Source organism: Pogonomyrmex barbatus, unplaced genomic scaffold (assembly GCF_055798465.1).
Source record: "Pogonomyrmex barbatus isolate J1 unplaced genomic scaffold, ASM5579846v1 scaffold4, whole genome shotgun sequence".
Classification (NCBI taxonomy): Eukaryota; Metazoa; Arthropoda; class Insecta; order Hymenoptera; family Formicidae; genus Pogonomyrmex; species Pogonomyrmex barbatus.
The window spans coordinates 5,694,602-5,718,543 of NW_028297138.1; the positions used below are offsets into that span (position 1 = coordinate 5,694,602).

Consider the following 23,942-nt stretch of genomic DNA (forward strand, 5'->3'; position numbering starts at 1 on the left):
TCGAGTATTCTTTTCATATTCGATTATAATTAATCAATTTCTTACTTCTTAAAGCTTAAATCACCTATTGTGGACCGACACTCAACCAATCAGAAAAAAAATAATGGAGTTGCGCTGTAGCAAAGACGCGTTTGTTTATACATGGCGAGATGGATATGCGTAATACTTTTCTGTTAACAACATTAACAACATTGTTTTGTTTGTGGAATGTGCACTTGTTGCAAATATATATAATAAAACAAAAAAGAAAATATCAAAATCGACGGTGGTGGGTGCGTCCATGTAATCGACACCGCTATCGAGAGCTTTTTTACAGTAGTGTTCTTGAAATATAAATATACAGACCACGAAAAGTTTTCCAACTGACAAGACTGACAGTCGATTTATTTGACGAATTACTAAAAATAGTTGGTCCACATCTACAAAAGGCCAGTTACAGAGAATTTTTATCCCCGGAATTTCGGCTAGCATTCACTATTTGGTAAGTTAATATTCCATAATTATTAATAAGAAGGGAGGATGTGCGTCACGACGGGGCCGATCACCAGTCGTGAAAACTCGTAATTATTTTGCGAAAAAATACCACCTCAGCCAGGAATCGAACCTGGATCTCCTGTTTACCGAGCAAGCATCTTATCCTTTCAACTATCGAGGCATGTGATGATATTTATCGCAAATAACGTGTTTAGAATAACACGTCAACATACAATGATACATATATATATATATATATATATATATATATATATATATATATATATACATATATTACAATATACATATATACATGTATTAGTTAATTTTATTAAAATATATTTCTATAGTTATAGAAAAATCTTCTATAAATGGTTGTCTATTTCAGTTATCTAGCCTCAGGAAATAGCTTGCCTTCTTTGGCTAATTATTGGCAAATTGGAAAGTCTACTGCCTACGACATTGTCCAGGAAACTTGTCGCGTTATTTCTAATACTATAGGTGCAACCTATCTTTTACCCTCAAATCAGCAAGAATACAGAGAAATTGCTGATAATTTTGGCAGCGATGGAATTTGCCCAATTGCGTCGGAGCTCTTGATGGCAAACATATAAGAATTCAATGTCCAGCAAATACTGGATCTCAATTTTTCAACTATAAACAGTATTTTAGTATAGTGCTAATGGCAACTTGTGTAATTGCAAATTACTGCTTTACATCAATCCATATTGGAGATTATGGTGAGTTGATTTGCATGAGTAGTGATATAAATACAATATTATATTTCATATCATCATTTTATAGGATCGCTTTCTGATAGCAGTGTATTCAGTGCTACAGAATTTGGTCAAGTTGTGGAAAATGATACACTGAATATACCGCCGTCATCCCCTTTACCCGGCACACATATTATGATGTCTTATTTTTTTGTAGGGGATGAGATATTCCCTTTACGTCACAATTTGATGCGCCCATACTCTAAACGAAATCCATTGACTGAGACCCAGCGTATTTTTAATTACAGACATTCTCGAGCTCGATGAGTAATAGAAAATGCTTTTGGAATTTTATCAACAAGGTATAGTAAAGGAAATAAAACATGACATTAATCTTATCCGGAAAGTATCATTGTCAACATCTGTGTTTATATTCCAGGTGGCGTGTTCTTCGGACTTCATTAGCCCAACTTCCAGAATCTATTGAAAATATTGTATATGCAAGTAAGCTTACATAATTTTATAATGAAGAAGGAAGAACATCAACAAGGATTTAAGAAATATTGCCCTCCTGCGTACGTTGATCAAGAGGATGATAATAGAATTATGATTCCAGGAGAATGGAGGAGAGATGCTGCAGCACCTAATATTCAAATCTTGCACAGAATAGGTGCAAATCGTGCAGCTGTTAATTTAAGAAATACACTTGCCGATTATTTTACCAACCACAAAGAAGGTCAAGTTCCTTGGCAAAGAATGGTTGTTTTCCGTGACTATATTAATGTTCCTTAAACATGTACATATTTCAGTGTAACATATAGTGTAGTTCTAAGCATGCAATTTTAATTACTATAATAATAACATATTTGGCTTATGTATAATAAACCTCAACTCATAAACATAATTTTTTTATTGCATCTTACAATTATAACATATTTAGTTACATTTATAATAAACATACATATTTATTTATATATCATATGTATAATAAATCTTAACTTAAAAAAATAATTTTTTATTACACATTTTGTGAGTAAAATAAAAAAATATATTTAGTTATAACAACTGTAACAAACATAAATATTTATTTTTGCATCAAACCTTAACTAAAAAAAAATCAATTTTTTATGTGTTATGAATAAAATATATTTACATTCATAAAAAAATATATATATTCATGCGAAGGTTTTAATATCTTATTATATTAATAAATATTAGCTGCGTTTAGCCAAATGCAGTGTTTATTTAAAAAAAAATTTTTAAGACATTAAAATTAAATATGTAAAATAAAATATAAATTAAAATTAAAATTAAAATAAAGAAAATATCAAATAAACGAAGGCAAATAACAAACGTAAAGACAAATTAATGTTGTACTAAATCAGCTTGTAGAGCTTGATAACTTTTGATTACATTCAATGTAGCAATTAAACAATCTAGTTGTTTTATCACTGGTACTTGATCAAATGCAACTAAAATACTCTTAGCATAAGGATTCGACTTATATTTGTATTCATTTATTTTATTAGGAACAGATTCAGAAATGGATTTGTACACAACTGTTGTAACATTGGTTAAGGCTGAGATTGATTGTGCTAGGAGATTTTCTACATCATTTTTTTGTTTTTTTTTTGCAAAAATATCTAAATCAGAAATGACTTTCTTCTTTTTTAAAAGAACAGATTTAGTTTCAGGCTTTATTTCAACATTTGAATCATAACTATCAGAACAAGCAGTACTCTCATTTGTTGAGCTAGTATTATCGTCAACAACAATATCTACACTATCATTTTGTACAAAATCAATGTTGCATACTTTGCTGCTTATAGATGGCTGTGGTGATGTAGGGGAAGAAATCTCGGATGACGTAGATAACATAGATGATGTAGAAAAATATATGTTTCCCATAGAACTACGACCTCTGTAATAAATATATATGTTTATTGATCAACAAATTAATTTTTTTTTAGAAAATACTCACCTTCGGTGACTAATATGTGGAATTAGAAATGACATAGCTCCCATAAGATACCATTCCACTTTTTTAGCATTAGTGCCTCCACTTGATCCACTGGCTGATTTTACTTTCATTTCTCTTAATTTTTTCTCAAAATAATTTCGTAATTGATTCCATCTATTCTCTATTTCTTCGACTATATGAATAACAAAGAAGTTAGAATAAATAAATTGTAAATTACACATTTTAGCACATACATAAACAGCAATAACCTGATGACATTCCACACTGTACTTTTATCATATTCCAGGTATCTTTCTTTACTTCGTGATTTTTATAATCCGGATGTTTTTTGTTATACAATATTGGGTTCTCTTTCACTAAAGCGATTAGAATTTCATCTTGAATTTCCTCCTTCATGCTTTCTTTTGTTATTATCACGTTTGAATTTTCCATTATTGTTACGCTTATTTATTAACTAATTCAGTTAACAAGATCACAGCCATCGGAAGTTATCCACGAGGAATACTAAATGCATCTCATTCAAACGATGCCTTCACATAACAATCTTCCTTTTGCTTTTTGCTGATTGGATGAAATGATACGTCGACCGGAAGATTTATGCTTTAGGCCGTAAGAATTGTTTGTGTCGGTCCACAATAGGTGATTTAAGCTTTAAGAAGTAAAAAATTGACCAATTATAATCGAATATGAAAAGAATATTCGACTATGATTAGTCAATTTCTTACGGTTTAAAGATTAAATACTTATTTACTTATTAAATACTTATTACACTGACGTAATTCCTGTTTTTAAGTTGTTCCGCGCAGTTTTTAGGCTTTAACCTAAAGACGTAAGCGAATTGCGCACTCAGTGTCGGTCCACAATAAGTATTTAATCTTTAAGCCGTAAGAAATTGACCAATCATAGTCGATTATTCTTTTCATATTAGATTATAATTGGTCAATTTCTTACTTCTTAAAGCTTAAATCACCTATTGTGGACTGACACTCACTTAACGCTTACGGCCTACGGCTTACGGCCTCTTAAAGCAAGGTTGTGGACCGATACTTAGTGTCGGTCCACAATAAGTATTTAATCTTTAAGTCGTAAGAAATTGGCCAATCATAGTCGAGTATTCTTTTCATATTCGATTATAATTGGTCAATTTCTTACTTCTTAAAGCTTAAATCACCTATTGTGGACCGACACTAACAGAGTAAACTCTTTATGATTTCATTTTTATGGCTATGGTTCACTTAGCGCTACAAAAGTTTCGAAACGTTTGATTAACCAATCAAAACAAAAAATTTTATGAATTGACCAATCAAAAAATGTTTCGAAGCATTTGTGGCACCAAGACTGCACCCTATATGTCAGACGTTTGTTCCCGCCTGTTTGTCAAGCATTTAAATGACAGAGAACGCTATAGAAAAACCCGAGAGAAAATTAATTACGATTGGTTACTTAGCTCGCGCATGTGCAGTTCAATTTTGTTGCGCTAAAACGGGAGAGTTGCGCTATATACTGTGACAAAAGTCCTAATTTACAATAGGTGATTTAAGCCTTAAGCCATAAGAAATTGACTAATCATAGTCGATTATTCTCCTATTCTTCGACTATGATTCGTCCATTTCTTAAGACTTAAGGCTTAAATCACCTATTGTAGACCGGAACTTATATATATATCGATGGTTCTACTTACGCTCTCAGAATTACTTTGTGTTCATCAAATATTAGTAAAAACAAATGATGATCGCGAGTGTTGCGATCGTTAAAAGTGAAACGCAGCCAGAATCAAAGGTATGGATATAATGTCCAGATTCCATGCTGGTATAGTCGTATGAGATCGGAACGTTTATAAAAAAATCTGTATTTACAAGTAGTTATATATTTTTGCTTACTGATATTCTTGTTTACTGATTTTGTTTAACAATGAAAGTAAAGCATAATAAGACAAAGGAAGAAAATCCTAGATATATACCGTTAGATATAAGGTAAGCGAAGTAATTCAAGATTGAATGGAAATTGATGTATTCATCGAATGTTTACGTGATAGAAGCAAAATTTCTAATTATACAATTCTTTATAAATTAAATTTCTACTTATAAGTTTATAATTCAATATCCTTTTCCATATGTTAAATAATCAAAAATGATTGTTAAATAATAAACATTTCTATTCACATTAACAATATAGCATAAATATTGTCGTGATTAGCAAATTAATCGTAGTTTGTTTAAAATTATTCTCTAATGATGTATGAAATATCAATGCAGCATACCGACTTACTAATTTTTTATATTTCTGATTTCAGAAAAGTGAAAATACGGAAAATACAGAAAAAGACAATAAAACCTGCTTGCAAAAATACCACTATGAACTTGGTGAATGACACATGTGCCAAAAATATAGAGAATATTTCTTCATCGAGCAATCCAGTTTTCAAAGAGAGCATTTCCAAAGAAAAAATAGCTATACAACAAGTTAATCTCAAGCATAAAAAAGAATATTCTGATAAAGAAATTGATAGTGAAACATTTTATCTTAAAAGTAAGAAATATAAAATTTACCTTTTTATATTATTTTTAATTGATATGTTGATTTTTATATATCTAGATAATTAGAATACTTATTATACTTAATTATGATTCTTAAGTCTACAACCAGACTTGCAACTTTTTGAATTTTAGAAATAAATGATTCCATTAAATGTACTCTTGACCAACAAATGGAAACACAAATAGGTGATAGTTGGAAATTGATTCCTGAAGAAGAGATACAAGATGATGATTGGCATCAGGTAATTGTCAAAGAACAAAAACATTTAGATACACCAATTGAAATTTCAGATAGTGACAGTTTGGTAAATTTTCCACAAATAGTTGAAGATAATCAAAAGACAGGATTAGATAAGAATCACAAAACAACTTGTGATGACATTTTAACGTTAAATATTTCAAGTGAGGTAAGTGCATAGTTGCTTCATCCAATAGTTTTAAAAACATCTCTATACATATAATATTTAAAACAGGTGTCATGTACATCATCAAATGCAGTTAAAAATGATAAAAACAAAGATGTTAGTGATAATACATCAAAAAACATTGATAATGAAAGCAATCCTGTTGAAAATCTTACATATAGAGAATTTGTCGAAGATAAAAATTCTGGCTCAATAAATTATGATAATGATTTAGAAGCATGTAGTGGTTCTGAGCAAAGTCTTAACTTGCCTCGACGTTTACGTAATAGAAAACCACCAAAAGTTTATTGCATTAAAAAAATGGTTGTGATCATAATGGAGAGAGGAAGTAGATTTAATTTTATTGGCAAGCTGTTAATAAAAGTGTTATATGGTTCTGTGAAAATCTATGGTTTCATAATGAACAAATTGACCAAAGCTACGAAAGTATATTCTCCGCGAGGATATAGTAATATCGTTATAGAGACTAACAAGGAATTGTTGGAAGATAGTATTGATGACGTGTGGAAGGCGCTTGCTGCAAAAGGCATCAATCGAGACTTTGAAAATAAACTGCAGATTGATATCGATAACATCCGACCGGGAATGGCTGTCCTCATATTGCAGAATTTCGAAAATACTCTGACACATTTCTTGGAAACCTACTTTCCATTCAAATTATTCCCAAAAATGAAGAATTCCTACTCTTACTCTTGGACAGATCCTAAGCGAGCAGCGACAATATTACAAGCGAATCTATATCTTAATCAGTACGATAATTTTAACAATAAATTGATTGTCGATTCCTGTATTACTCTAGATGTTACAGAGAAGATGTTGGATTGTTGGTTCAAAAATGAATGGTGTTGTGCATTGATCGCCGGTGGTAAAAACGTTGGCAAGTCCACCACTGTGCGATGTTTGATTAACAGCCTATTGCGCACGTCAAAGAAAGTGGTTTTGGTAGACATAGACCCTGGACAATCGGAGTGCACGCCATCCAGCTGCATCTCCTACAGCTTGATCGAGGAGCCATTAATGGGACCCAATTTTACACATCTGAAAGTACCGGTCTACCAACTTTTTATCGATGATGTATCTGTCAACCGTTGTGTCACACGCTATTTGGAAGGCGTTAAGATGTTGATCGAGAAATTAAAGGAATGCCCTCTCTTATCTCTCTTACCCATTGTAGTTAACACAATGGGTTTTACAAAGGGTCTCGGTTGGGACATCGCAATGTTCACGATAAAATTGATCAGGCCATCAATTATCGTACAAATTGTGTCATCAAAAAAGAAAAACAACTTCGATGATGTTTTAAGTGCCAAAGTTGTAAATAAACAGGTAATATACAACTTCTTTAATAATTCGACAATTTCGATTAACGACATTTGTCGTTAAATGATCAATTTCTAGAGAAATTGTGTTGCTAGGAATGCTCGTGGACGTTCTGCGATGAGAAATTCATTAATTGGAACAAGCCGTGCGAACACGATTTATTTATAATGTATTCTCAAGCGGAGACCGCCACACAAAAAAAGAAGTGGAATATGGAGCCATATCAGCAACGCGAACTTGTTATGATGTCTTATCTTAGCGGTATCGTTTACAACAAAACCGATTCCGAGTAGGTTTTATATTATATTTTCCAGTTTTATAATATTTGTACAATCATTTAATTTTAATTTCGACATTTATTATTTCAGCCAGTACAATTCGGAAATATCGCTTAATATCAGCGAAGTGATACCGTATATGTTAGTATCACGTATCATCATATAAATTAACCCTTTCATATACGCGCATTATTACTGTCATATAACTTACATTTCAGAATTATGAAAATATTTCTATTTTTTTGTTATATTTATGAAAATATGTTTCATTTAATCTTTAAATGGATGATTTTAACATATTTTCATAAATTTGTTAAATAATTTGGAAATGAATGGATTAAATAACAATAAATGCAGGAATTCTGATGACATAAATGTATGTATCCTATTACAGGATGCCTTTTTCTTCTTTATGCATTATACCTCAACGATTATTCGGAGTACCTACATCACACGCTCTAAGTGTCATAAACGCTAATATCGTAGCACTGTGCGGTATAGATTTAACAGAGAAAGCTTCACGAGAATATACAGACATTTCTAATCTTCGAATATTAACGCAAAGATCTCCTTTATGTACATGTTATGGATTCGGTAAGTAACAATACTTTTACATGATTTTCTTTTCTAAAGAAATATTTGCAAATATTTTTTATTGAATACATGAAGAATATTCTGTTTCTTTTTTTAAAGAAATTTAAATATGTGTGTTATTGCACAGGCATAATTCGAGGTATCGACATGGAACAGCAAGAAATATTCATAAATACACCATTACCAATATCAATCATGCAGCATGTTAATTGCTTGGCGGGCTGTATTCCTGTTCCGGAATCATTGATACAATTGTGTCAAGATGTTCCTTATGTCGGTGGAAAGGCAAAGCTACCAACGAGTCGTGAACCTCGCAAAGGATACTTCCGAATGAAATATAAAAATAAACCGACTAAATCATAATAAATCATATGAATATACGATATCTTATATGTTTGAGCATGACGCTTTATATATACTTGTCAATTTTTTAGATTTAAATGAGAATTTTTTTTTTTATTTTTAATTTTTTTTTATATCATATATAATATCTTGTATAATATACATGATATGTATATATGTGTATCTCTGTATACATAATTATATAATTTTGGATAAAACCACGCTTTATGAAGAAAGCTATTTATGTGAATTCATATTTTTAAAAATTCACGTAAATGTGAATATTTAAAAACGTGTTTTTAAATGAAATTATAATATATACAGAATGATATTGACTGTGTCGATAAAAGGATGAATTTATGTAACATCCAAAAGAAAAAGAAATCACTAAATAATAATTACTAAAATCTAAACAATTAATATTTATCATTTTTTGCCCTTCTTTTAGACATTGATGTAATTAAAGATAAAATATTAATTTATAATTAAGTGACATATAATTAAGAATCATGCTATGTTGAATAATTCACAATATCAGACCAATACTAAATGATATACAATTTAATATGTATAAATATACAGCATACATTTATCATATATGAACATATTACACATATGATCACGTATATGATTATAATATAATCATTGACAAAGGAACATTAAGATTAAGTCTATGTGTAAGGAATAAAAATTTTAGATACATATAAAATTGCAGTCATATAGAAACAACTGGGTAAATATTACCACATTGTGTGTTACTATGAACTATTTCACTGCGAGAAAAATTTTACTAAATCAAAATTTCGTTAAAAATATAATATAGAAGTAAAAAAAATAGAGAAATCAAGAAGTTGACTTTCTCGTTTCATCTTCATTGCACTTAAAATATAAGCATAAAGGTCGTAATATGGCAGTAAGCGTTTGTACGCTCCATGACTTGCCAAGTAATTTTTGCCGATTTGTAGCTGATAAATTTTTTACATCCGTATAATGTCGCGGAAAACCGAAGATTTCCTCGAGCTCAGTGATCCATATCGTATCAGTTTTGCCTTTCATTATGATTGGTTTCAATTCCGCTTTTCCTAAAAAAAAAAAAAAATCTCGAATCCAAATTATAATAAAAATATTCATGATACATACCTTGCAATAAAGAACCTGTTCTGCCGGTAACTGTGTGAAGCTTCTTACAGAGAGCCTTACGGTTTAAGTTTGGTATAAGCTTATCTTGAACGTCCTGTCGACTTTGAAACAACGGCATATATGGATTAAAGGGAAGATTATGCCAATAAAGTCTCAGTCTGTGTTGCGGTGAAAAGTCTGCTGAATCTATAACATCAGGTTCTCGTCCCAAATGTCTACAATTAACATGATAAATTATTAATATTACGTAATGCCTTACTTATTGTCACTGGTTCGACAATTGAAGTTAAAAAATAATTTAACTTACTTGTTAATTTCTAATCTATATTCGCTTGGCATAGAAGCTACGTTCTCGAATAACCAAAACATATGCCGACTTTTGTTAGCTTTTTCTACTAGTTTTTTAATTCGGCAATATTCGAAAAAGAGAACACCTGTCCCCTTTGGATCTACAAATAAATCATAATAAATAAACATTATTATTATTGCTTACAAAAGCCTTTACAAGATATATACTGATTGCGCTGATAAGTACCGTGGAGACCTAATCGCGCCGGATTGACCAAACTTAAATCATTGCATGGTGATCCACCGATTAACAAATCAATGGGTGCAATTTCTTGGATTTTCTCCTTTGTTATGCCTCTTACATCTCCTAAGTAAGTAATACGATCACCGAAATGGGCGGAGCTAATTGTTAAAGCATTTACATCGATTTCACTAGCATAATAAACTTCCACAACAAGTCCCAATTTTTGAAGAACCAAAAAACCTATCATACATTATAACATGTAAGATGTAGTTTTCAAATATAAACTTGCGAAATTGATTATTGTAGAAAGATTTAATATTTAAGATTTAAGATTTTATATTTTTTCCAAAAAATAATGAATACAAATATATCTTACCGGTGCTCAAGCCGTCGAAAAGCGACAATACACGCACAGCTCTATTATCTTTCTTATAATTTATAATGTCTACATTAGATGTAATATTAGAGGCTGTGTGGAACATTCTTGTAAATTTCTCTTTCCAATTTAACCGCGGTCGCAAAATCATATTCATAGGCTGTTTAGCTTCATCTCTGCAGAGGAAACATTCCCATGGATCTTCCAACAGCATATCGTCGTATGATTTTGGACAAATCAAAAATTTCAAACAAGCTGTACAGTAGACACTGAAATTAATAATGCATTAAATAATTATATTTCAATATAACAGAAATCTATTTTAAATGTAAATGAACTAACCGTGGACAATCTTCTGAATCACAAATAAGAACAGTTCCAGTAGCAGCGCAAATTGTGCAATAAAACTGAAATCAAATGAAACAAAGCGACAATCAATATTTCAATCTTTAAATATAGCCGGAACTGCCGAATACTTACGCACTTGCCATCGTTTCCATGCACGAACATACACGGTTTAAACTCGTTCTAAAACAAAACGTACAATGTATTTATTATTATTGAATTAAAAATATATTTGTGATGAACAATTTTTTATAATTTATTACTGAAAAAATTTACAAAAATCTTATCTCATACCGAGCATTCTTTACATAAAGATCCTATAAAGAACGGATGTTCATCTTTTCTACCTTTAGGAACCTTCAAACATTTCAAACACAATTTTTCCACTTCGCATTCTCCTGACATTACGCGACGTAAATCATCTACAGTGTAAAAAAAATCACGAATTAAAGATTGTTTAACAGAATCAATTTGTGATCTATATTGCATAATCTATCTTACCGCTCGCTTTTATGTCACGTTTTCGTTCATCATCTACATCTGATTTGAATTTAAATTCGTTGATTTTTTTTACTATCTCGTCGGAATACTTATCATATACCTTGTTAGAGTCTGAAACTTGCAATTGGTTACATGGTATGTGAATATCATTCGAAAAATATTCAAAGACATTATCTAAAGTCCAGCTATCCACGTTGCATCCTAAACGCGAACAATAATCCTAAAAAATCAAATCCAAACATCGTGAAAGTTTTTGAAAACTTTTGCAAGAGAATATTCGTTATACATGTCGTACATTCAAATAAGTTGTTTATAAAATTATTGATTAAATTCCTTTTAAATCTGTTACCTTAGAAGCTTGAAGTACGCCTTCAAGATATGTCTGCCTACTCGAATTTTGAATATATTCGCGCATTTTTTCTATTCCCTTGTGAAATTTCAGAAATTCGAGATGACGCACCTATTAAATATAAAATATGAAATAATCATTTAATACATAAAAAAAGAAGAAGAATATCTGATATACAAACATTTTCTTTTTAATTTTTCTTTTTAATTTAAATATTAATATTAAATTTATTTATTACCTCCGAAACTTGATAATCACCATACCACATGATCCACTGACAGCCAAAACTCGGTTCTTTCAAACAGCAATCGCGATAATCAATAATCATCGCTAAAGGGAATGCGAAAAATTTTTCATAGTTACGAGAAAAGGATTAAATAAATGTTAATAAAAAATAAAAAAAAAACATAGAAGAACAAATGCGCTTATACCGGGCCACCAACAGTGTCCTGGGATTTTTGCCCAGGCTATTACACCAGGCTGTTGATTTTGTAAAGGTAAACGCTCATTGTCAATCTGTTCCCAACTTGTATTTACATCTTTGTTTTTTTCCGTATTCTGTTTTTTCGGTGGTGACTCTGGTGAACCTATCGCCAGAAGTATCAAATTAGCAATTATGCAATTTTCATAAACATGCATACTACAAATATGCATACTACAAATATAAGAAAGACGTACTTCTTTGACTTAATATATATTTCTTTGTAGCTTTGGCATTCTTTTCCTTCAAAGCATCCAATCTTTCTTGTATATTTTCCGGGTACGGATAAAATGTTAAATCATCCACTGTCATACCAAATAATTTTTCATTTATTCGTAACGATTACGAAGAATTATTCGCAAGGTTTCGTAACTTACATTTTTCCACATCAGCTATGTTCCGTCGTATCCAATAATAATAAGGCTTTGTCAGAGTACAGTTGAAACGTTGGCGAAGCATCTAAAATAATTGTAACGGCACATCGCATTTTTGGAAGTAATTCCTTATGTAATTCTTATTGTCTTTAATTTTATTCTCGAAGAGATATCAAAGAACCTGTATAGTCGCGTTAATGGCGCGCGAACGAATACTTTTATGAGACTGTTGCGACAATCGATCCTCCAAGTTCCTCGAGAATGGTTGTATCTGTGTTTCTTCTTTGAGCTGAAATCATCGATTATATTTCACCATTTCTTCCATCAATGAAGATATTCCTACGTTATGCTAATTTACCAACGATATTTGCGATTCTCCGAGCCAGTAGACCCACAATTTCCCGGGTTCAGAAGCCATTCCCACATGTTCAGCTTTGACGATCAATGCTGTAACATTAAATTTTCAATTTTAAAAGATCATCACTTCATAAAAAGAGCTTTTAATTAAATAAGCGTTATTTCATTTCTAAGGAATCACGCATGTCATAAAAATAATATTTTTAATTAGTCAAAAATTTATATTAGGTATTAATATCCCAATTAAACAATAATGTTAAGTTTTAACTTCTCACAGTGAAAGCTGTATTCACGATTATGATTTTACGCAATATATTATATACAATACTCTATGATCGTTATCTTTAATATATTTACCTGGCCACCATCCTGCGAAGAATCCCCATACGAGTTTGCCGGCATGATACTCTTTATGATTTTTAGTTTTTATTAAGGCTCTGGTCACTCTTCGTGGACCATTTTCTATTTTATCACTTTCATCCTCCAAATTATTACTCTTGTCACGCGGATATTGTCGCATTACGTTTATAGTACTACTAGCTTTTGTGGTCTTCGTAATTTTATCTTGAACCTGTTATCGTATATATTATATATTATTTATACATGTTAATTTGTTTACGCACACGCACGCACATACACATAATATTTGGAATTACAATATAATATTGCGCGTGTAATTTTTTACTATGTACTAATTATATTTGTTCTTTATAAGTTGGATCGCGATAACTTATGAAATTAATCAAATATTTCGAAAACTTTGTCACTGCTGTCCTCTGATTTTTTTTTTAATTATTTCGAAAAACGAGTTACTTCAAAAATATAGATATTGTTACAAAAGTTTATAGCCTATTTTCTTCCTCCACATTAGCTTCGTATCAAAATAATTTTGTAAAATTTAAAAATTTGTTTAATATTAATTTTATAAATAACATATATATATTCATCAAAGTTATTTATAAAATTAATATCAAACAAATTTTGATATTTTATATATATATATATCAATAATATTTGTTCACCTTGGTGTCGTCATCTTCATCCTTGATTACGCTGCAGTTGATTGATGCTGATCTCCTAACTGATCTATTTTTATTTTTATACGTAATTATATCCTTCGTTTCGTCACGTTGACTTATTAACATGTCTTTCATGTCCTCGTCCGAATCGTAAAAAGAATCTTTTGTCGCCATTCCTGGGAAAGTATCTGACGTTTCCTGATACTTGTAACACATGTTACTCAACGTCTCGTGCTCGTCATCACATTTTTCGTCCTTCGTCGAATCGTCGCTAACAATCTTCCGAGCCAATAGCAGCGCGCCATCAACTTCGTTACCGCATTCTTCAGTTAAGGATCCTAAGGTCGATCGGCGCCAGGATGAGTGGATCCCATCGTCGTTGTCACTGCTGTCCTCTGATTTCCAGTTCTCCTCCATGTTTATCTTCAGGGACGGCGTCGATCTCGGAGTATCGAAATCGACGCAATCGTGGAAAACGCTTCGGTAAGCCGTCTCCGTTTTCTCGTCGAATTTGCAATCGATCGTATGCCATCTGTTCCTCCTCTTACGACGTCTGCCAATTGTACTAACTTTTATCGAAGATTCCTCGACATTTGTCGGTTTGACGAGTGAGCATTTCACGTCCTGGGATGATAAATCCCGTTCGTTAAGCTCGTCATTGTCCCAATCGTATTCCATAGAGATATCCTGACTGAGATCTTTATAACCGAGAATTTCGAGCATATTCTTCTCGACATCGAAAATGGTATTCTCACTGACCTCACAGACTTCATCGGCTTCCTCGACCTTCGTGACTTCCGTGTTTATGCACTTTTGGATATCCTGCATAATTGCGTCGGCTGTGTTCTTCGAATTCCTCTTGCATGGACAGGCGGTATTTGTAAAATTGTGAAAACTCTGTTGCGTTTTACAGTTGCAACATTTCTGCATCGGAACTTCTGCCGCAATATCACGAAGATCAGCAGCAACGTCATCTTTCAAATCCGATTTGTTTTTTGGAAAGTTTTCTCTCGAATCATAGGAAATTCGCCGACGATTATAATCATTATTCACTGGGATGTTACGAATCTCTTCCTTCTGTCTAGCCAGTCTATTTCTTCTTTTCTTCGGCATTATGGAATGTTCCCCGCTCGGAATATTTCCTACTTCAGTATTTCTCTTTCTCGATGACGATTTTTTCATTCTACGCGGAGAGTTTCCATTCTCGAGGATCTTGTTTGAAATATGGCGTCTCACAGGTTTCATCGACTTGTCGGTTTGCGAGGAATAACGATCCCTCCAAGTATCAGAAACCGACGTTACATCCTCCGAGGTATCGAGATCATTGTTACTATTACCAATGCGTAAGACGTTCATAAAGTAATCGGGATATTCCGACAATTCCGTCCGATTTTGAAGGTCTTCCTTTGCTTGACTCGGTGAGTAGAATCTGGAGTACCCAGAACCGGAATAATCAGTTGGAGCGATCTCTTCTGAGCTTATTTCCGATGCCGTTTGACTAATTACTTCTTCCTCTTCTTCGTCGTCATCGTCAGTTGATCTGTAGCTTTCGGATAAACGCTTGTCGCGAGCGAGCGATCGGGGAGGAGATCGCAAAGACTTCTTCCTTAATGATAATCTTACTGACCGATCGTTAGATACGCCAAGATTTTCTTGCTCAGTTCCTTGTAGCGAAACGGTTCTCTCGGTCGTGTTGTCGATTCTCGGTTTTCTTTGCCGTCTCATCGACCATCTCGGTCTTCTCCTCCGCCTTCGGGTGATTTTCGTGCGAGAGACTCGCGTAATTTGCGCCGGATCGATGAACGGCCACGAATTACCGAAGATACTCGCAGACTTGGATGTATCATCTTCGATATCATTTGTTTCGAGATTGTCGCGATATGTCGCATCTTCCACGGTAGACAGAGAATCCAGATCCGAGTAACTCGCGATGGCAACTTCCTTGAGAGATGATTCGCGAAGCAAACCCAATTCCAAGGCGCAACATAAGGACCAAGCGTTTGCTACCTTAGATAATTTTGATAACCTCCTTTTAAGTTGATTCGGCTTTTGGCATTCCTAAAATTTGTGAATTAATCAAATACCATTAAAATTATAAAATTTAAAATTTCATTTTGATTTATCTTTGTATCTATGATTCGTAATTTTACTAAAATTTACCTCGCAAGTGTTATTATTGAATAATAAAAAAAGTCTCGTTAAAAGTAACATTACACATGATCAAATATTTTAATACATAATATTTTTTTCAACAAATATACGTATATATATATATATATATATATATATATATATATATATAAAATGTGTGTGTGTAGAATATTAGTGAAGTGAGTCGACAAATGCATACATACACACACACATTTTATATATATATATATATATATATATATATATATATATATATAAATATATATTTGTCGACTCGCTTCAACTAATGTTCTCCGATATTCGTAATTTAATTTCATTCTTAAAATTATTTATCAAAATCTTATCTTTTAAAATTAAAAATCGTGTCACTCGTAGCAGAATTAAGAATGATCGAATGGTTGCCACGAAAGAATATGTACGTAAAATTGCATCAGCGACACATCACCGGAAGTGAGAGACGCGCGGACGGAGAATCTTTCCATAATCCGGAATGTATTTGCTTATTTCGTAATTACGAGAGAGTAAAGGGTATAAAGAAAATGTATTGGATCGCATCGCATCTGTGAGCAGATTTCCCACGGGTAAACATAACTCACCACACATTGACAGAGCCTTGGTGTTCTAGGGAAGAGGAGTACTACACGAAAGTTTCGCAGCTCTCGCGTGTCCCGTGCGTGCGTGCGCGCGCGCGCGCTCATACATACATGTATGTATATATGTACATATGTATATATTTATATGTATATGTATATATTACCGGTATTACTGGTATCTGCGTTACGTAATTATCTTATTTTCTATTTTCTATTTTGCACTTTGAAATACTTACGTGTGTTTACGTAAATTTATCTCCCGAGTTTAAAAAAAAAATTTTTTTACGATAAATATTTATTTTCAGTTACTTCCGACTTAAATTAAAAAAAATTTTTTATTAAAGAAAGAGTCGATTGAATATTTTTCAAAGAATCCGTAAATATTTAATGGTTAATAGTATAAGATTGTGTATATGACATACGATGTATAATTCCATGTCTATATATAACCAAAGTCAAGATAAAAAGTATCGCTAGAGACAAGAGAAGAAATCAAGCAATTTGCATACGGCATAAATATTTCAATATCAGCGAGGTGGTATAGAGCTCCCCTTGAAAACCATCTTTTACTCCACCCTACCATTCTACGGTAATTGCGACGTGTCCGCAATGTCTTATTTCAATAAGCAATCGATAAAATAAAATATAAGCAAGCTTGTGGGAAAAATACTCCTTGCATGCAGGCGTATTGTTGAATCACACAATAATTGCATTACTACTGATATAATATCAGACTCCATAAATAAGAGTCCCATCGAGTCCACGTCGGCGATCGCGAGCAACGTACTATTTTCGGCGACGGGCTTGGAAACAAAGATATTTGTGCAACGCATGAGTTGCAAACCGCGCGACCCGCATTCGAATCGCCCTTTAAATAGCGTGGTGTCCTACCTCGGGAGGGGGGGGGAGGAAGAACTGAGAAACGAGAGAGGACATGTGCTCTGCACATGGCGCCTCTAAAACGTGGTGCATCTAGAGACTGATTTGCGCCGCGCAACGTACGATCGACCTGTTGAATGGAAAGCTCATCATTAGCCATTTTACATGAGCATATTTGATGGCAGTTTGCCATTCTAGTTGCATGTTATTTAACAACAATTGCATTAATCTCATTACGTTATATTTTCCGACAATTGCATTAATCTCATTACGTTATATTTTACATTTCTTATCAGATAAAAAATTAAACTTGGTTTCTTTGATCGAATTTGATAAGACATAAGAAAGATATACGACGCAGGCTCCTCCTCATTCTTGCATTTTTTATTTGTGTATGTCGAATATATTCGCAGAAATATACAATAATTTACCACACGTAACATCGCTTCACTAAATCGATTAAGAATTCACTTCTTCATTTCCCGCATTTGCTATCGTTTGCAACCGTTCGAAGTACTTGAGAAAACAGAATGCGCAGTGTAAATTTCAAATATTATTTCCTTTTGCTAAACCTTTCATTGTTCAATGATTACAGATGTAAGCGTTAAGTTGCCAGCGCGTGCAATTCTTGTTACGTTTACCAACGCACAGACGTTTCTGACTGCTCTTCCATTAATTGTCGAATTACGTTCCTGATTGCGGTACTAGAAACGAAGAAATTTCAAGGAACGCCAAATTGCGCAACCTAATCGGCCTCTGGACTCGCGAATGCGGAAACAACCGCGAGGGCGATAAATGAATCGGGGTCGTCGGCGGCAGCAGTGGCGATGGCGATGGCGGGGTCGAGATCCGAATCGCTCTTTAAATAGCCACGCGGAGGATTGGCAAAAGCGTGAAACAAAAAAAGAAAAGAAAAGAAAAGAAAAGGCAAGGGATGCATACACGTGCGCGTACACACAATTCACGTGACGCCTCCAAAGGCATTTCTCGAGGTCGCTTCGTTCCGCCGGGGTCGACCTGATGAATGGAAACGTCGATATTATTGTGTTTACACGCGGGACACACGGGTGCCTCTCTCGCCACACTTGGCGTGGAAACATTCCATTCATAAAGCGTTCCGCGCGTTCCTCTCACCGCTGCACACACCCCGTCATGCGGTCCACACATATGCACATGCACACAGACACATACACACACATACGCACACATATAGACACAAATGGAGAAGGGTACACGACCCTCTGCCTACTGCGCGCGGGGGTTGACACCAGTGACGTATTCAGAATTTCGTTGCCGCACCGAGGGATGACCACGGCTCGCCCCGAGATAAAACCGCGCGCGGAGATTTCCTCGGCTCGATGATAATACAGGTATATCCACCATCCTCCCTCGAAAATAATTCTTCGCTCCATTACGCGAGAAAACGGAGAGATTCTCGCGAGATGCCGCGATTCTTTTCTCGCCACTCACATACGTCTAACAATAAGAAAACTTGATTATTAAAGATGTGCGAATTTTTGTGTATCGTGATTCTCGTTCCTCGTCACGGACCGTGTCGATTCTTGATTATTTGATCTATTTTATATATTAATTATTATTTCTCTTGTACCGAGCGGGAGATGAATGATTTGTCATCACATTTAAATTTTTAACAAGGCGACAGTTTCAATTGAGCTAAGTTTTAATTTTGAATAAAATTTACAAAATTAATACACACATACATATAATACATACATACATACATACATACATACATACATACATACATACATACATACATACATACATACATACATACATACATACATACATATATGTAAAATTACGAAATGTTTTCATATTCCTTATTTTTTTATAATTATAATAATAAAAAATACATTCCTTAAACATTGCTGATTTTAAAAAAAAGAATTATCTTCTTTAATAATTTAATAAATAAATTATATTACTGAAAAGTATATTATTTCATATAAATTTAAATAATGTAAATTTAAACATTACTGATATAAAATTAATGTAATATTAAAGAAAAGAAATTAGAAAATATGTGTTTACTCATCAATTAATATTATATAATATATGTCTATGCATATTCTTCTGAAAATTACAATGAGTTTATTGAAAACATAATAGTTTTTCTTGAAAAGTATGATATTTATTTCTTGCAACTTTCTTTAACGTTCAACTTACAAGTTTATACAAATAAATAAAAAGTTATTTTAATCTTAAGCTTATGAGAATCGTCATTTTATATTTATATTTAAACACACACACACACACACACACACACACACACACACACACACACACACACACACACACACATTCATTTTATATTTAAATATACGTTGATTTAAATATATATATTGATCATACAAATATACAAATATTACAAAACACATATTTCTTATTCTTTCACAGACTTTCTATTCTTTCTTTATGATAGATATGATAAATGTAAAATGTAATAACATGATAAACAATACTGTTCTCTTTTCATCTTTCCTTCCACGCTTATAATCGTATAATACATTTTTAACTACAATTTTTTCAAATTATTCAACGCGAAGCACAAAAGAGAACACGCGAAAAGCGAGATGGAAAGGTGTGAAATTCTCGCGGGGGTGAGGAAAGCCGGCGCGTAACCCCTCCACATTACTCGTAACACATCGTGGTAATTTATAACGACAGGTGTTCCCGGTCTGATCTCCGCCGTCCCCTCGTCTACCTTTACCGAGAAAAGGCGTCAACCATAATGCCACTAGCCCTCGGCTGGCGGTGGCAGCAAAGGAATGCTCTTTTTCGTCGCGTGCCTCTCAAGGTCTTTAAACTGAATGGTCACGCATGCGATTCCATCCGCTCTTTCGCTTCTTTTCGTACCGTGTCCAGTGCCGGAAAGCGGCGTCAAAATTGTAGAATGCAAATCGTATTCCAGCCAATTGAGTGTGTCTGAAGTATCAATGTTTGTATTCTGTGAATTTTCATACACTTGAATATTCGCGCGGAGTACGTAATGCTGAGTACGGAATATACATATATTCATTGAATATATCATAAAATATCATAAAATTCCAATATTTGTGAAATATAATTTAAATTAGATATATTTGGCATATTTCAAATTTTGTGTTGATCAATATGCTAAAAATTTCAGGGATTTTTTAACGCTTCAGAAATCAATGGAATGTAACTTGTGAGTATTTAAACAATCCAATGTTTCCAAACGTTCATTCATCGGAATCAGAAAGTACTGAGAGAAAGACTAGTATTTATATTTAATACGTTTTTCAAATATATGTATTAATTCAGATATTTGGAGAAGCAGACGTCTCGATTATCCGTTCAATCTAGATATAATCTGAATTTATTGGACTTTATCGGATGAAGAATCGCGGCAGTCCGAAAGAAGATGGTTCATAAAATCCCGTAAGTCCTTCATTCAGAAGCCAATTAAAGCGGGCGACAAGAGCATGACGTAATTTGATGGACGATAATGTTAGTTTAAGATGATTCGCGGCACAAAGCTGAATCTCGGTTGCGCCACGATTCTCTCTCTCGTGTTTACGTCGTGCCAGCTGATATGAATGGGCTAGTAAGCGGTCGGGATACGGCGCACGTATTTGTGCATTCGGTCATGACGACTTTCCGTATAAATTGAAACTTCTCGAGGGTGTTTCGTCGCCGACTGTGGGAGAGGGCGAAACGTCGGGAGGGGGAAAACGGGATGGAAATCGCGAGCGCGAAGCGGGAACGGAGAGAAGAGCGAGACTGGGAGAGATAGAGAGCGAGAGGGTGAGGCAGATCAGAGGAGGGTAGGAAGCCGCGAAGCTGGGTCAGTTCCGTTTAGTAGGAGCCAAGCTCCAATTCCGCTTGGATCTGTCACCGTCGCCCTTTGCGTCTCTTCGTAATTACTCGAAAGAAGAAGAAGAAAAAAAAGAAAATTCTAGAAAACTAGAAATTTAAAAAAATATCGTAATCATACGAGGGAAAGACGATCGCATTTGTATTTTGAATTTGATACTGTGAATCTTGGGTTTCTTTTTTTAAGACGGACACGAAGCTGAAATCGGGAGTAGATAAGATCGAGCATCGTATGAGTATCACGGAATGACGTTTTATCATCATAAGTTTAATTATTTCATGACACTTCTTTATTAAGAGAGCTCTGATAAAAGCGCATACTCGCGGTAGAACGCATTTGTTTCAATTAATAATACATTTCGGCGGCGGCTACGTACGAATATTTTTCCAGCCACGAATGTCAAATATATCATCCAGATGCTCTTGGCACAATTAAGAGAACATAATACCGAAATTATTCCGCGTGTGCTAAAAATCCCTCGTGTTAATTTTATCCGACTATAAAAATAGGAGAATAAAAATTTTAACTTTTCAGCAATGACTAGACCGGAATGACATTTCTATTATCTTAGAATTCTTGGAATTATTCGGTATACATTTGCAAAAATCGTACAGATGCTTGCTCAGACTTTGAATCATCATGTGATCTACGACTATCACGATGTGATACAGACGAAAAGACGAGTCATAGACAATCTTAGGCGCGCTTTTTCTCATCATGCAATCGAGAAAAATTCTACGAGAAAAATACAGGTGGAGGGGAGAAAGGGCCAAGAACATGGCGTGGGTGACTGGCAGGCGATGCACGCGAGAGCAGGAAACTACCACAATCACGGAGAGCCCAACCGCGTCGTCCCGGTTTTCGTTTCCACCGAGAGAAAACGCACGTACGCGGTTTGCGCTCTTGGTCAGTGATGCGCTTGAAAAAGACAGCTCGTATTCCGTCTTCTTTCCGTCATCACGAATTATGATGGCTGGGTTTTCGAGTCGGAAAATCCGGGCGTTAACACTTTCGAAAATACAATGACTCCAATTACAAAATGATAACAGTCCCAAGTATCCTAATTAAAACACTTTTGATATAGGGAATTGTCAAACAATCGAGTATCCCCCCATCTCTCTCTCTCTCTCTCTCTCTCTCTCTCTCTCTCTCTCTCTCTCTCTCTCTTTCTCAATAAATTAGATAACGAATATAACTCTTTAACTATTCTAGTAAATCTTACAAAATGCTAATATTGATTCAAATCAAATTTCATTAAAAGATGTCACGATGAAATTAAGACACCTTAACTTAAATAAAATATATTCTAAAAATACATTGTTTTCAGCTAGTTTTTTATTCCGGAAACTTCTTTTCGTGCTTGCCTATAACTTTTCATTTATCACACATTTGGGATTATGTCAGGAACGATAAAGACAATAATACACTAGACATGTCTTTTTAAAGTCAACATCTCAAACCCCCTGCGTCCCATTTCAACCCTCGATGCTCGATATGTACAGTATGTTCCCGATCAATTGAATTAAAGACGAGAGTGTCTCAAAAAGATAAATATATCAATTTTTTTAATAGAAAAAAAAAATCGTAATTAATTATACATCATTTCGATAATCCAAATACCAATATTGCCTTCGCAACTATGTTCAAAACAAACAATATGCGACCATCGGGAGTCGACGGTGCCTATTGTGATTAATTCTAATTAATTTTCAACTCGCACAATTTCATCAAACGCACTTCTTTTCACCCACTCGTGCAGTTCATCGTTAAAAGGAGCCGCGATTGGTCAGGGACATATCCCGTATGTACAGAGTGTCCATGTGTATATACATGCACCACATGCTCACAAACACGCATACACATACGCGTGCACAGTACGCGCGTCCTATGTACACGTGCGATTTACCCCAGGAGATTCGTACATAGTTTTGCACATATACATAAGCGAGAGGCGTTTGTTGAACCGTGCAAATCTTCTGCTCGGTGCACCAACACGGACAAGGCGCGTTCGCGCGCGCGCACAGTATCCCCCCTCCTTCCCTCTCTCTCTCTCTCTCTCTCTCTCTCTCTCTCTCTCTCTCTCTCTCTGTCTCTGTCTCTGTCTTTGTCTCCTCTCCCTATACATCTCTCGCTGCATATGGCTCTTCGTCTCCTGCCCATTAGCGAACGCTCCAACGTAACCCGTCGCGAGCTATTCGCGCTAGCTTGGCCGAACTGGCGTATTTTCCTGTCTTTCTCGCGCACATACGTATATACATATATACATACAGACAAATACACGTCTCTCTCTCTCTCTCTCTCTCTCTCTCTCCCCCC

General features: G+C 34.2%; 3 protein-coding genes and 1 pseudogene across 12 annotated transcripts in view; 2 read left to right on the forward strand and 2 right to left on the reverse strand.

Moving 5' to 3' along the window:
- Positions 1–2,201, forward strand: LOC112552322 (uncharacterized; annotated as a pseudogene). Its single transcript, XR_016140205.1, has 5 exons — positions 1–481; positions 863–1,214; positions 1,279–1,552; positions 1,630–1,694; positions 1,807–2,201. The product of XR_016140205.1 is annotated as an uncharacterized LOC112552322 (transcript).
- Positions 2,083–4,137, reverse strand: LOC148935763 (uncharacterized). Of its 3 annotated transcripts, none has more exons than XM_089081064.1 (4): positions 4,123–4,137; positions 3,405–3,820; positions 3,172–3,343; positions 2,083–3,111 (listed from the first exon to the last, which is right to left on the reverse strand). In XM_089081064.1, exons 2-4 carry the CDS (start codon positions 3,601–3,603, stop codon positions 2,556–2,558), a joined length of 927 nt encoding a protein of 308 aa, XP_088937190.1. In that variant the 5' UTR covers positions 3,604–3,820; positions 4,123–4,137; the 3' UTR covers positions 2,083–2,555. The 3 variants fall into 3 exon arrangements, with proteins under 3 accessions (XP_088937190.1, XP_088937189.1, XP_088937191.1); XM_089081063.1 differs by lacking the exon at positions 4,123–4,137 and adding an exon at positions 3,923–4,102; XM_089081065.1 differs by lacking the exon at positions 4,123–4,137 and having other exon boundaries at positions 3,420–4,096.
- Positions 4,138–4,732: 595 nt separating this feature from the next.
- On the forward strand, positions 4,733–9,083 carry LOC105422684 (polynucleotide 5'-hydroxyl-kinase NOL9). 4 transcript variants are annotated; one of them, XM_011632162.3, is made up of 8 exons: positions 4,733–4,950; positions 5,465–5,700; positions 5,841–6,115; positions 6,182–7,459; positions 7,549–7,742; positions 7,822–7,872; positions 8,126–8,325; positions 8,453–9,083. In XM_011632162.3, the coding sequence occupies exons 2-8, from the start codon at positions 5,526–5,528 to the stop codon at positions 8,686–8,688; spliced, it is 2,409 nt and encodes an 802-aa protein (XP_011630464.2). In that variant the 5' UTR covers positions 4,733–4,950; positions 5,465–5,525; the 3' UTR covers positions 8,689–9,083. The 4 variants fall into 4 exon arrangements, with proteins under 4 accessions (XP_011630464.2, XP_011630462.2, XP_088937188.1 ...); XM_011632160.3 differs by lacking the exon at positions 4,733–4,950 and adding an exon at positions 4,957–5,144; XM_089081062.1 differs by lacking the exon at positions 4,733–4,950 and adding an exon at positions 4,957–5,144 and having other exon boundaries at positions 6,000–6,115.
- Positions 9,084–9,210: 127 nt separating this feature from the next.
- Dnmt3 (DNA methyltransferase 3) overlaps positions 9,211–23,942 on the reverse strand; it is a 125,815-nt gene continuing 111,083 nt past the window's right edge. For 3 of the 4 annotated variants that reach the window (XM_089081055.1, XM_089081058.1, XM_089081057.1), the window contains 18 exons: positions 14,145–16,199; positions 13,480–13,693; positions 13,124–13,212; positions 12,947–13,054; positions 12,769–12,850; positions 12,589–12,696; positions 12,342–12,497; positions 12,149–12,240; positions 11,911–12,021; positions 11,562–11,781; positions 11,355–11,482; positions 11,196–11,243; positions 11,058–11,122; positions 10,716–10,984; positions 10,343–10,579; positions 10,115–10,256; positions 9,808–10,022; positions 9,211–9,749 (listed from right to left, as the gene is read on the reverse strand). In XM_089081055.1, coding sequence (XP_088937181.1) covers positions 9,511–9,749; positions 9,808–10,022; positions 10,115–10,256; positions 10,343–10,579; positions 10,716–10,984; positions 11,058–11,122; positions 11,196–11,243; positions 11,355–11,482; positions 11,562–11,781; positions 11,911–12,021; positions 12,149–12,240; positions 12,342–12,497; positions 12,589–12,696; positions 12,769–12,850; positions 12,947–13,054; positions 13,124–13,212; positions 13,480–13,693; positions 14,145–16,199 — 4,578 coding nt within the window. In that variant the 3' untranslated portion in view covers positions 9,211–9,510. Of the gene's footprint in view, positions 9,750–9,807; positions 10,023–10,114; positions 10,257–10,342; positions 10,580–10,715; positions 10,985–11,057; positions 11,123–11,195; positions 11,244–11,354; positions 11,483–11,561; positions 11,782–11,910; positions 12,022–12,148; positions 12,241–12,341; positions 12,498–12,588; positions 12,697–12,768; positions 12,851–12,946; positions 13,055–13,123; positions 13,213–13,479; positions 13,694–14,144; positions 16,200–16,888; positions 19,494–23,942 lie in introns of those variants that run through there. The other variant, XM_089081056.1, reaches the window with a different exon arrangement.